Here is a 14,367-nt window from a genome sequence, read left to right as displayed (position 1 = left end):
TAAACCTTTCAAAGCACGGTTTCCTATAGATGAGCCTTTGCAGCTGTATTCTGTGCTATCTGTAATATCTTCAGAACCTGCTCTCTACAACCTGCATATACTCCATTGCAGTAGTCAGCATAAACTAATACCATAGTTTGAACCAGCATACGAAAAACATCTTTAGGGAAATGCCAGAAAATCCAGATGGAAATTCTGAATAATGCTTCTACAATAACCCCCTTAGCCTCCATAATTACTGTAGAAGCTGAGAAGTAAAAATTCCTAAAAAAAATGTCTGTGTTTTAATATTACATAGAATGTAATGGGTAAATTTTACTTGGAGGTAAACCGCAGACCCAGGTTGATTTCTAGGTTGCCTTTCACTTTATGCACTTTTTATCTAACATCTTACTGTGAACCTGTTATCAAACCTCTGGGTTTCATGTTACTGGCAATTACAGAATGTATCCTTTGATTAGTTTATCACTTAGTCCTGATATATGGGTTAGGACACTGATTTTTTTCTTATTTACAGAGGCCTAGATTTAATTTAATTGCTCACCTTTCCAAATCTGAGTTAAAGGTATGTTACAAACAGGTACACAAGTTATTTTCCTGTCCAAGTAGATAGAAATCCAAATTCCTTCACAAACTGAACTTGTTTGGAAATAATTTATTATTTTTAGCATAACATTTGAGGTTTATTTGAGGTTTATTCCCTTTTTTGTTTTCCTTTCTGACTGATGCTATGAAGCAGAAAGGAACATGCATAACAAAAAAAGTCATAGTCTTAAAAAAAATTAAGCAAAATAAATAGAACACGAAGCAAGTGATAGCTACAGCTCATTCTGCGTCTGCTGCACTATGTAACATTTCAAGAAGATTTACATATTATTTCTGTGTATTCTAGCAATTTCTGCACATCTACTTAAAGCCATTTACTAACTGCCTGTCCTAAACAGCCGTTCTAACTTTGATTATGGAATATGTCTCTTAATGCATAGAATGGCAGCGGTGGCCAAAAAAGCAAACAGGATGCTAGGAATGATTAGGAAAAGGATGGTAAACAAGGCTGAAAATACTATAATGCCTTTGTATTGTTCCATGGTGCATCCACACCTTAAGTATTGTGTTCAATTCTGGTCACCATATCTCAAACAAGATATAGTGGAATTAGAAAAGATTCAAAGAAGAGTGACCAAAATGATAAAGGGGATGAGGAAAGGCTAAAGAGGTTAAGGCTCTTCAGCTTGGAAAAGAGACAGATGAGGGGAGATATGATTAAGGTCTACAAAATCCTGAGTGGTGTGGAACGAGTTTGAAGTAAATCGATTTTTTACTTGTTCCAAAAGTACAAAGACTAGGGGACACTCGAGAAAATGAAGTGGAGATACTTTTAAAACAAATAGGAGAAAATATTTTTTCATTCAACGAATAGTTAAGCTCTGGAATTCTTTGCTGGAGGATGTGGTAACAGCAGTTAGCATATCTAGGTTTAAAAAAGGTTTGGACAAATTCCTGGAAGAAAAGGCCATAGTCTGCTATTGAGACAGACATGGGGAAGGAACTGCTTGCCCTGGGATTTGTAGTATGGAATGTTGCCACGATTTGGGTTTCTGCCAGGTACTTGTGACCTGGCTTGACCACAGTTTGGAAAACAGGATACTGGGCTAGATGGACCATTGGTCTGACCCAGTATGGCTACTCTTATGACTCCTGACACCAAAACATTGGAAGCTGATCCAATCCAGGACCCACAAGCCAGAGGGACTCTGCCCCAGGAACACCAAATCAAAGACCACCTTCCCTTGGGCCCCTAAGACAGGGATCACCTGCTTCGAGAGACTCTGAGCTGGGACCAGAGAGCTCCCATCCTAACCCACCCACCCTACTGGTCTCCTTGGTAGTAACTACATTCTTACACTTAAATTTGAATTCCATTGCCTCCTTTTTTATGGAACATTGCTGGCTGCCAGTTGAACCTATGTCATTTGCCAGCAGTACTTGAAAGAAGAGGAAGAGACCGTCATATTGATAAGTGTGTGGTAACTATTGGGTGAGTGGGTAGGGGTAGATAGCTGGATGCAGGTGGGTAGATTCAGGAATAAATAGAAGGTGCAGAGTCCTTATGAAGCTGTTCTTGCCTCTCACTATGGCCTCTGTAGCTCTGGTTCACACATCCTGCTGGCAACCATCTTAGATACATATATTTAGATCAGGGGTTCTCAAGCCTCGCCATTACAATGAATATGCGTGAGATAGATAGATTTGCATGCCATATGCAAATCTGTCTCATGCATATTCATTGTGGGTATCCTGAAAATCCAACTGGCTTAGGTGTATCCCGAGGACTGGGTTGAGAACCCTTGATTTACATAGGTAGATATATATTCTGGCCAGGATGTGTACAGGATATGTAGACCACAGAGCTGGGAGGACTAATCAGGTAGTCCTGGAAGGGCCATAGAGGTCTTTTGACAGGTTGCTGTTATAGAATACTAGCTCAAGGCCGCATCGGTACTCCTACTTAAGACAGGTCTGTTGCTGGCATAAATTGACATGTGCTTAAGTGCCATGCAAAGCACACAACTGACATACCCATGGTGCTAACAGATATAATGTGCACTAACGATTAGCACACACTAAATGATAAGATGCCCATTATATTACTATTGCCATCTTATCATTTAGCGCACACTAATCAGCACGCGCAAACTCTGTTAGCGCGTCTTAGTAAAAAGACCCCTAAGTGATTTAGGCGCACTCCACCTGACATTCAACCGGCGGCGGGTAGTACTTTGCTCGCTGCTGGCAGTCAACACGGATATTCAATATCTGGCTGTTTCAGGCAACCGGCCTTGAATATCCGGGTTTTTCAACGCCGGTTGCCTGAAACAGCCAGATATTGAATCTCAGAGACTTAGTTTAAGATACCTGCATCTCATAAAAACATCAACAGTTACATTTATGCATTTACCTTTATATGTTTTTATTCTTAGGTACAGTCTACAAGTTCTTTATGTACACCAGCTTACATGCATATGATTCGATGGGCTGCTTGGAATCCTTTCATGGAATCGAGCTCTTCTGAAGTAATACTACCTCTGCAGGGAGGACCCCAACATAACCCTAGCAATGATCTTGTATACAAGACACCTTCCACTAACATGACATCTCATGAGGTAATGTGAACACTTTTAGCTACTATGTTACTTGAGCAGAAGAAAAGGTTTAAGAAAGTCTCCTCTTTACACAGAAGGCTTGTGTTACTAACAGTGTACTATGTTCTAATTGTAATAGATTCCATATACTGTATATGCTCAAATATAAACCTAGACTTTTTGGCCAAAAATTGCCTCTCGGTTTATATTTGAGCCTTCCTGTGTTGTTTGGCATTTCTCCCCTTTTCTCCTTCTCCGTGGTGTCCCCTTTCTTCCGTCCCCCCTTCCCCTGAACCAAAAGAGCACCCACATTCTCCCTACCACTCCCAGAGCCCCCCACCAGGTCTACTGTATAGTCCTCATGGACTAGTGAAGAGTTGGTGCAGGAGCAATCCTGTCGCTCCTGCCCATGCCAGAGGAAAAATTTTATATGTGGTGTGACAAAACGCCTAGGGGCTAACCCAGCGGCCACTTAGAGGGTCTATCCCCAGCACAGCCCAGGTCTTCCTGCACCTGGTCATGTGATCTACACTAGCACCCTCCTCCTACCGACTGGGTCTTACTTGCCTCTGGGCGAGTCTTCCGCTCTCAAGTTATCCCCGGTGATTTCTAGGTTACTGAGGCCATACTCCCATTGGTCCCACAGTTCCTAGAAAACACTCACAGACCCAACACACAAACCACCAGGATTCTTAGTCAGTCCAGACAAGCAGAGTCAATACACTAACCAGGTTATTGTCAGAGTAGAACAGGGAACCATATAAACAGGTGGAAAAGAACAGACATCAACAGATAAGTGAATGTGGATCAAATATAAAACTATCTAAACATTTATCTACTACCTAAATAGTACCTGGGAAGTTCAGGAACAAGATATAGATGCCCACAGGTTATGAGGTTTAACTGTTCACAGGGTCTCAGGAAAAAAGAACCTAAACAGTTAAAAAATACCTCATAGCTTAAGCTAACAGCTTTTGATGCAAGAAGAAACTGTCACTTCTGGTACAGCTTTAATAAAAGAAGACAATCACTATCTTCTGGCCAATTAGGAGAAATACACGTCATCAGTAAAATAATATAGTTCATAGGATTAGAAACCCACTGTTTTGTCACATGTGGTAACTAGCCACTTAATTATATAGGAGGGACATCTTAAGAAGTCAAATGTCACAGATTTCATATATAGTAACATAGTAAATGACAGCAGATAAAGATCGGTAAATCCACCCAACGTGTTCAGTTAATCTGGAATATTAGCGTACAAGGGTTTCATAAATGTGGGTTCCTAGTTTATAGAATTAGCCTTATAGGGGCCCTTTTGCTAAGCTGTGGTATGCATTATTGTGCATGTATTGCAGCTTAAAATAGCTTACTGCAGGACATGCTCAGGCGTCTCTTAGTAAATCAAAATCTGTGTGTGGTAACCATGTGCTAAAAAATATTATTTTTAATGGTAGCATTAGCGCATGGCCATTAATAGAAAAAAAAAATAGAAAATCGACTATTTTCCATCTGCAGTCAAAATGGCCTTGGCGCACAGGAAAACCCTTTCTGTGTTTTTTACAACAACATTCAAAGCGGTTTACATAGTATATACAGGTACTTATTTGTACATGGGGCAATGGAGGATTTAGTGACTTGCCCAAAGTCACAAGAAGCAGCAGTGGGAATCGAACCCAGTTCCCCAGGATCAAAGTCTGCTTCACTAACCACTAGGCTACTCCTCCACTCCGAGAAGGAAGAAACAACGGAAGAGTCAAGGGAAACAGAGACCTCACCTTCAGCAAAATGGAAGGCACCATCCTCATCATAATCCCAGCCTGAGAAAAATGGAGCTGCAGTGGGAATTGAACCCAGTTCCCCAGGATCAAAGTCCGCTGCACTGACTACTAGGCTATGCCTCCACTCAAAAGCCATTTTTTTACCTCAGCTTAGTAAAAAGACCCCTTAATGTAAAAGCTTTTTTTTTTTACTGTTTAAATATTTTATTAAGAAACATCTCAATACAAACATTGTAGGCATGAACAGTTTCGACCCTTACATTCCTCCCTTCCCCCCTCCCTACCACCCCCCCCCCCCCCCCCCCCCCCCCCCCCCCCCATCCCAACTGTCTTTCTTGGGTTAAATGTTGAAATCGAGACCACAGTTCAGAAGCTGGGTTGTACATGCCCACTCTTTTGTCCTTAAGCTGCTCAAGCTCTCCAACCGTGGAGAGTTTCAAAATCCAGTCCAACTGTGATGGAGCCCTCTGTTTTTTCCAGTGCAAGGCAATAACGCTCTTAGCCGCTGTTGAGCACATCCTCTTGAGGCGCCTTTGCCATTTATTACCTCTTCTATTACCTAGTCCTAAGAGGCACCATTGTGGCGTACACTGGAACTGCTTATTCGTGCTTTCAGAGATTTTTGTCGTAACAAATGTCCAAAACGGTTTCAAAATTCGACAAGACCACCATATATGTAGAAAAGTCCCCTCCTCGTCACCACACCTCCAACAAAGTGAGGAGACCGAGTGAAACATGGCATGTAATCGTTGTGGGGTGTAATACCACCTCGTCAATACCTTAAAAGCATTTTCCTTTAACAACACACAGTTTGATGCTTTTTTAAACTTCTGTTACTATAGCCTTCCACTCATTCATCGTAAATTCCTGCTGGAGGTCATGTTCCCATTGTATCATATAAATACATTTCTCAAAAGATCGGCCTCTAATAAATATATACAACAAAGAGATAACTCGGCCCATTTTCCCCAATGACCCCCATAAATTTTCCAATTCTTTGTAATCCTCCGGGTCCCTCCTCAACCACCCTTGTTGGCTCATATAATGTTTAACTTGTAGATAGAAAAAGCTATCTCCCGCCCCACCCCCACATTGTTCCTGGATCTCATCTCCCTTAATGTAAAATTTTTAACATGTGCGGTCCTTCCTTCATGCAGCAGCAGTCTCCTCATCTCTTTAGTTTTGTTCTTTCTGCTCTGCTGAACAGTTACAAAACAAAGCGGTCCCTAAAGCTTGTTCTCAGGTGTTTGATAGGAGTCATTTATTGTAAAAATATTTTTATAGGCATGGAGGTTGTGTAACAGTGAGCAAAAAACACTGTTGTAGCTATATACCAGTAGCTGAAACACTGCTGTATCAGTGTACCATTATGTCACTGTGCTGACGCACTAAATTATTATTACAACTGTTTATTAATTGACGTGGGTTATTATTGGAGGTCCTGTTTGGTTTTTTGTTTGTTAAGAGAGTCTGTGTGATTTTATTCATATTGATTATATTTATTGCTAATATGTTTTGATTAAAGTTGATGTTTTTGTTGTAACTCACCCTGAACACTTAATTGTTGGGCAGGAAATGTGAAATAAATGTATTGGATTTCAGAACATGATCTTTAATGTGGCAAATGTCTCCGAGTTATTTTGAATCAGATATCCAGTTTGATTTTACAGACCTTTCAGAATGTGGTTGATTTTGACATGTTTTCAATTTCAGGTAAAACAGGTTGAATGTGGTACTGTCCATTTCCACTTTTCTGTCCGGTCAGAAGGACACCTGGGAACATCTATAGATTCCATAGCAGATGTCAGTCAGGAGCTCCCACAACCGAAAAGAGCTCCCAAGACAACTCATTGTAAGTGTTCTCCAGACTGCCAGACGTTCAAGTAGGAAGCCTGTTCATTATCCAAATGTCTAGAATTGTGATTAACCATTTGTGCATCTCCCATTCTTCTTTTAATTTGCCTTTCACAATTTGAGAGAAACAGAGATTTCTCCAGTTTATTTTTCTGAGGCGCACAGGTGGACTCTCAGAATATTGTCCGTGGAACTTGTCTGCTAGATACTTTTGCCTTTACATTTTATTTATTAGGATTTATTTGCCGCCTTTTTGAAGGAATTCACTCAAGGCGGTGTACAGTATATTTTAAAAATAGACAATGTCACTGTTCAGTGATGAGAAATCTGGTTCGGTTTAACCAAATTATTTATCCAGTTGACTCTAAGCAGATTTTCGGCTGATTTATCTGTTTAAACCAGACTGCTAAATGTGCAGTCCTAAACCTAAATGGATAAGTTAGCCATTTAAGGGCCCTGTTTACTAAGGCACGCTAGCATTTTTAGCAAGCGCTAAATGCTATATCCCTGTGGGTGTCTCTAGTGTTGGCGCACAGTGCGGTTTAGTAAACAGTTGGGTTAACTATTTATGTGAATCTGCTTAAATGGATAAATTAACCAGATAATGCAGAATATCTGTGCTACTGATCAGTGTTTAGGCCCGTACCTAGAGCACCTTCTGGCATTTCATTTTTTTTTATCCAGATAACTTATGGCCAGACACTGCTCTAGTCTTACAATTGCTTTCTCGTCTGTCTCTTTCAGCTCTTCTGACTTGTATAGCTTCTGGCTCTTCTTTCTCACTAGGCCTCCCATCCATCTCTCATCTTTCACTTCCCACTAGCTGATAGTTTATATCGCCTGCTGAGTGCCTTACTCTTATCCAGCTGTTAGCACTTCTTTTCCCCACGCTACATTTGATTTCTGATTTGTAAAGGGCAATCCATGAGCTGCAGTGTTCTGAGGAGCATCTCAGTATTTGCACTTGATCCTTATAATCCAAGCCCTGCATTATCCTTTTTGCATTATCTTGGAAGCACTCTGTTTAAAATATTGTATTTCACATAAGATAATTCACGCTGAATCAGACTGAGGTCCGTCGAATCTATCGTCTTGTATCTGATAGTATAGTGAGGACTGTGCAGTTGATATTTGGATGCTATCTGATTTGCTCTTTTATTATAATTGTCTATTCAGTCCTGGTTATTTAATTTTATCATTGTCTTAATATCATCTATATCATATCAAAATACAACTTTTTGTTACGCGCTTATCTTATTTATTTTATTTATTTATTGCATTTGTATCCCACATTTTCCCACCTATTTGCAGGCTCAATGTGGCTTACAATATTACAACATGACAAGCATCGTTAAACTTAGAATGAATGTTATTAAAGCATGTATTCCAATTACCAATGACCCTTGGCTAATCCATGGCCAAAATTCATATTTTTCCTTAGATTTACTGCTTAAAAGACAGCATCCACAGCAACTGTTTTTACTTTTAGAAAACACCGTATCAGCTTAGATTTATTCAGGTTTAGAGGTGTGGTAGCCATGTTAGTCCACTCTTAAAGGTTATCAATAGAAATCAAACAAAATAAAACATGGAAAAGAAAATAAGATGATACCTTTTTTATTGGACATAACTTAATACATTTCTTGATTAGCTTTCCAAGGTTGCCCTTCTTCGTCAGATCGGAAATAAGCAAATGTGGTAGCAGATAGTATATATAAGAGAAACATCAAAGCATTACTTTGACAGTTTGGCAGGGTGGAGGGGTGGGTAGGAGGGATGCATGGGGACATCAAAGCATTTCATAGATATTCTAACAGGATGGGTGTCAAAGTAATGCTTTGATGTTTCTCTCATATATACTATCTGCTACCACATTTCCTTTTTTTCCGATCTGACGAAGAAGGGCAACCTTCGAAAGCTAATCAAGAAATGTATTAAGTTATGTCCAATAAAAAAGGTATCATCTTACTTTCTTTTCCATGTTTTATTTTGTTTGATTTCTATTGATAACCTTCAGGTTTAGAAAAATGTTTACAGATTTGAAGTATTTGAAAAGTCTGAATGTATAAATCTGGCCCTCTGAAGTGAATTGAAAGATTGGAGATGGGCAAATAGCTGATAGTATCCGAGTCTCTTGTGATTCTTTTAATCAGAATTGGTGAAAGAGTAGTTGTTTGCTGCTAAATTATTATTTATCTAAAATTCATTGTCATTCCCAGAGGAGTTGGCATTGATAAATGATTTGTGCATACAGAATGTGTAACAGATCCTTGTTGGGTAAGGTTGGCGTGAACTGCCAATGAGATCCATCAAATCATGCACCAAGTAGCAAGTTATAGTATGCAATAGGATATTTTGAAAAACAACACTTAGGGGGGAATTCATCAAACGGTGTTATGGCCATAACATGCATTATGAATTAAAGGAATTAGCACACACTAAAGGCTAAAAGCCCAATCTGTACCTATGCGTTTTTAGAATGTGGTGTGCACTAATTCCTTTAGGGTGCATTTAAGCCATAAGATTGCTTAATAAATTCCCCCCTTAGGGACCCTTTTACTAAGCAGACCCATGCCAACCTCGAATGCATATTAAAACTGCTAGCGCAGCAAAAAATCATTGCTAGCTACCTAACATGCTGAGTGGGCCTGACGCGTGGAGCAGAGGCATTGGCCATCAGTGACAGCTAATGTGCATGTAAGTACCATGTGCTAGCTGTCACAACTGCCAGTAGTGTAGTTGCTCTTACTGCCACCTCAAAAAGAGGTGGCAAGTGTAGCCACACTACAGGCAGTGGAAGAGCACAACCACTGCCTCTAAATTCTCCCAACCTTCCCCCATCTATGCTTTACCCACATGTAAGCTTCTGAACCTCCCCACCCCCTCCCTCTTATCACCTCTGGATCATACCCATAGGTGATGGTAGGTAGTATTGAGGGCCTGGGTGGGAGCAGTCCCCCTCTACTCACACTGTTGCTGCTTTTCTTAAAAAGGCTGCCATGATCCTTGGCAATAGTCTTTCAGTACTACCACTAGGGTGTCAGCCTGCCATATAAGGAGATTGTCTCCTTATATGGATGGCTGACCTCTAGCAGTAATACCGTGAGAGTATCGATAGGAGTCATGGTGGCCTTTTCGAAAAGTGCAGCAGGACAAGCGAGGGCAAAAGGGGACTACTGCTGGTCAGGCCCAAAGTACCACCACTGATCACCTCCAAGTAAGGCTCAGATTGATGGGAGGGTCTAGGTGGGTGGGCGAAGGATTCGGAAGCCTCCATGTGGGCGGGGCATTGAATTGTAAGAGGGGCCTGTTGAATTGTGTTGTTCAGTGAGGGGTGGGGTTAGGGGTTGGACTCTTGTAAGCGGGGTGAGGGATCAGATAGGGTGGGGTAAGTGTGTGGGGAGAGCGCTGTGGCGGCATTAGGCTGTATCATTCTTTATTTACATTAGGGCCAGACTGCATTGTCTGCTGTGCCAGATAGAGCTGTGCCGTTCTCTGGCTCTGCCCTGTGTGGAGGCAGATGTTGGGCACACCCCTGCATTTACCACAAGATTTTGCACTTAAATACATATTAATTTTTGACTTACCGCACTCTGTTAAAAGACCTCCTTATTTGTTAATACTAAAGAAAGAGACATCTGTAATGGTGAGTCTTCTTCCTTAAATTATGATTTTGGTCATCATAGAAAATTGTAACCATGGACGATATAATAAGTATATACATTTCTAATGTACTTTAACTACATTGTCCACATGGTGCATTCCTCAATTATACTTCTTAGTGGACTAATCTAGATCTTTATCAGCTAGACTATAAAATTCATTGTGCTTGATGTAAGCATAAATTTGTTCTTGACTGCTTTTAATATCAATCTGTCATTCCCATCAGTCTTAAATAAGCCTAAACAAGTCTACTACTGCTGTCTTCTTAATCCTTATATAGTACAAATATAAATGAAACCCCAAGCCTACCTTTTCTCCCTTGACCTCCTGCTGCCCCATTGTGCGGATTTCAAAGGGAATTTTTCTGAAGGTATAACACATTGAAAGTTGTTCTTTCAATTCTCAGTTCTAGTTCTTTTTCTTTTTTTATTTATGTATATGATTTTAATTAAATCTATACAAGTACTTCAGTTGTTACAAAAACACAGAAGGAAATATTCCTCTCCAGGAAAGAATTTTCCCTAGCTCAAAAAAAGAAAAAGAAATATTATTTATACAAGAAATCAACCTTTCTTCCTTAGACCACTATAAATTGGGGGAGTGGGAAAAATAACAAGGAGAAGGAAATCCTGTAATTTGAAGAAGCAAAGGCTACCTAATAGAAACCAGTCAGCTATTTAACAACCTTGTTGAGTTCTAGGAAGGCTTTCAATTGTCCAGGGGCAAAAAACCCCCAAAAACATAACCATACCAGACATATTTACATCAACTTAAAAGTAGCCCCAAGATTTAGGATTTCTTGTCTAAAAGCCAGAAAGGTCTTTCTACATTCTTGAGTCCCTTTGGTCACATCAGAGTAAATCCACACTTTTTGTCCATAGAAAAGGACCTTTGAATAACGAAAGTAAATCTTCAACACATTATTCATATCTTGTTCGAAAACAAATTAAGCTACCAAAGTGGATCTCAATGTTGTTTCTGAAATTTATTCCTCAAGGATATCTGAAATATTAGTTAAATCGAACTGTGTTTCTTTAGGTTGCTCCACTGTCACTCCACCTTGGTCTTTCTTCCAAGAAACATCCACATAAAATACCCTATTTACTTTTCTTCAAATTTACAATGCCTCATACAAAACGCAAGGCAGTGGTGAGAGTAGTGCCTCCACCTACCTCAACCTCCTCTCCGGTTCAAATGCTGATTGAGCGGTTCTTCCCGGGTGTTTCCAGATCTATTCGGGGAGTGGATCCCATTGCAGGAGTCTCCGGGGAAGCGGAAACCCTGCTGGGAGAGGAAATCTCCCTGTCTCCACCATCGATATCGCTGATCCCTCCTAGCCCGGCATCGCGAGTGACCCTGGAGAGAAACCCCGTCGATCAGGAAGTGACTTCGACGAGGGCGTCTGGTGAGGACCCAGGCAAACAACCGACAGTCCTGGGCGTTGCGGGAAGCGTTCCCACGGCAGCGCAGACCTCGGAGGTGTCCCTGGAAACCCTAAAGGCGATGTTAGACCAGATCACAGACACACTTCAGAAGACGTCAGGTGATGTAAAAAGCCTTAATACCAAATTTGAAGAAATGAAAAATACCATAGACTCTGTTAAAAATGATTTAACAACACAAGTTCATTCTATAAAAAAAGAAGTAGATATCTTGAAAGAATTTAAATGTGTGGTTTCTAAAGACTCCTTAGATATTCGACGAAAGATTGAACAAATTGAAAACTTTAACCGGCGTCTCAACCTCCGTCTTTTGAATTTTCCTATAATAGCAGGGGAAACACTAACGGATACTTTTCATAAATATCTAATGGAAATTCTCCATATTCCTCAGGTGGCAATACCCCCTATAAATAAAATATATTTTATTCCTCAATCTAAAGATGGACAGCAAGACCTCGGAAAAGATACCGCTAATTTACAAAATATTTCAGAAATATTGGAACAATCCTCTGATATAATTATACACAGAGCCACGGTGATTGTTGCAATGGTCTTTGAACAAGATTACAATAATATTTTAAGATTATACTTCAAAAATATCAAAGCTCAATTCCATGGTATTAAGGTTTGGATCTATCCTGACGTGACAAAAATGACTCAACAAAAAAGAAAACAATTTCTTGCTTTGAAACAAAAAACTATAGAGATTGGAGCTACTTTTTTTCTAGCATACCCATGCAAGTGTGTAGTGAAATTGGGTCAAACAAAATATAATTTCTTTTCGCCGGAACAACTGAAAGTGTTTCTAGAAGTTAAAACAGTGAAATAAGTTAATTCTGGAACTCACAGCCTGTATTTTATTTAAACATGAGTGCCTATTTAGGTCTAGTTTAATTTGCTTAATGCCTATATAACTTCTCTTACTCTTTTTCCCCCCAAGCAATTATTGGGGTCTAAGAAAGGTTAAATTTATTTGTATTTATGTTTGTAATTATACTCATTATAATTTTCTTAATGACGGAAATGTAAATTTCTATTTTAAATGAGAATGTTACAAATTCTTGAAATTATATATTTCTTTACCTGTATTGCTTTAACAAGGTTATCCTTGTGAATTATAATTAAAATTATAAATAAAATAATAAATTAAAAAAAAAAAAAAAAATACCCTATTTAAAGGGGGAATTATTCAGAGGAAAATTGCAAAATCTCTGTGAAATATTTCTTAAGCATATCAAGTGGTGATAGCCCAGCAACTCGGGGAAAATTTAATATCCTTAAATTGAAAAATCAATTTAAAATTTCCAATTGCTCGATCTTCCTGTTGAGCATTAACCTGTCTTTTACAACTGCATGTGGTTTGCGCTAATTCCTTTAGGGTGCATTAAGGCACAAGTAGGTATTTGTAGAGGAAATCTCTGTCCTTCTTCAGGCCATTGTGATCAAACTTGTGCCACCAGGGTTAAAAAGGGAAGGGATTCTATGCCAGGTACTTCCTTATGGGTCAGTTTTATCCCACCCTAGACCTAAGGTCCCTGAACATATCCCTGGTCAAAGAAAAGTTCTGGATGATTTTCCTGGGCACCCTTCTCCTCGTGATTAAGGAAAATAATTGGCTATGCTGTCCAGGGCCACTGAGAAGGGGGGGCAAGGGGGGAAATTCCCCAGGCCTGGGCCTCTCGCTCTCTCTGCTCAACAGGAGCAGGAGAGAGAAAACTCCGGCGCCGGGTCCCCCTTGGAGGTTTTGAAACCGAGCATGCATGACCTGAGAGAAAAAGCAGCCCCAGGGGCAGGCCACAACGGCAGAGAGAAGAGCAGCGCTGGAAGATTCTTCTGTTGGCGGGACCTTGAGAACCCCGCCAACCAAGGTATTACATTTGCGGCGGGCAGGCAGGGCGGCGGCAGCAGCAGCAGTCCTTGGGGGGGCGGCGGTGATGGCAATAGCGGTGACGATCTTGGGGGGGGGGGGGGGGGGCTGGACCCAGTAGTGGCCCTGCCCTGGGCCCGACTCAGTCTCTCGGCAGCCCTGTTGCTCTCTGTACTTAAAGGTTGCCTATACTCATATTTCCCAGTCACAGGAAGTATCTCAAATTCTGCATAGGGAAACACCACTACCAGTACTGCGTTCTGCCATTTGGCCTCACGTCAACTCCCAGGGTGTTCAAGTGTACAGCGGTAGTTGCGGCGTATTTGCACAGACTTGGACTGTATGTGTTTCTCTGTCTGGATCATTGACTAATCAAGAGCACATTGCAGGAGGGGGTATCAGAGTCAATGCATCTAACTATTCAGGTGTTGGATCTACTAAGATTGGTCATAAACTACCCCAAGTTCCACCTTATTCCAGTCCAGCGATTAAGTACATAGAAGCCTTGCAGACATCCAGTAGAGGGCAGCATATCAAAAATAGTAATGAACAAATACATTAAACTGTATTGAAAGTTATGTAATGAATCTTTTTTCCCACAAGTAAGAGCAGAGCCC

At 40.5% G+C, this 14,367-nt stretch overlaps 1 protein-coding gene across 7 annotated transcripts in view; it reads left to right on the top strand.

Annotated features, from left to right (window-relative positions):
• NPHP4 (nephrocystin 4) overlaps window positions 1-14,367 on the top strand; it is a 205,788-nt gene that overhangs the window by 74,372 nt on the left and 117,049 nt on the right. For all 7 annotated transcript variants that reach the window (XM_030222550.1, XM_030222549.1, XM_030222546.1 and 4 more), the window contains 2 exons: window positions 2,982-3,164; window positions 6,638-6,776. In XM_030222550.1, the coding sequence (XP_030078410.1) occupies window positions 2,982-3,164; window positions 6,638-6,776 (322 nt within the window). The remainder of the gene's footprint in view (window positions 1-2,981; window positions 3,165-6,637; window positions 6,777-14,367) is intronic.

This window comes from Microcaecilia unicolor, chromosome 13 (genome assembly GCF_901765095.1).
Source record: "Microcaecilia unicolor chromosome 13, aMicUni1.1, whole genome shotgun sequence".
Lineage (NCBI taxonomy): Eukaryota > Metazoa > Chordata > Amphibia > Gymnophiona > Siphonopidae > Microcaecilia > Microcaecilia unicolor.
Note: the sequence above shows the minus strand (reverse complement) of the source record. Positions and strands in the feature narration are given on the sequence as shown.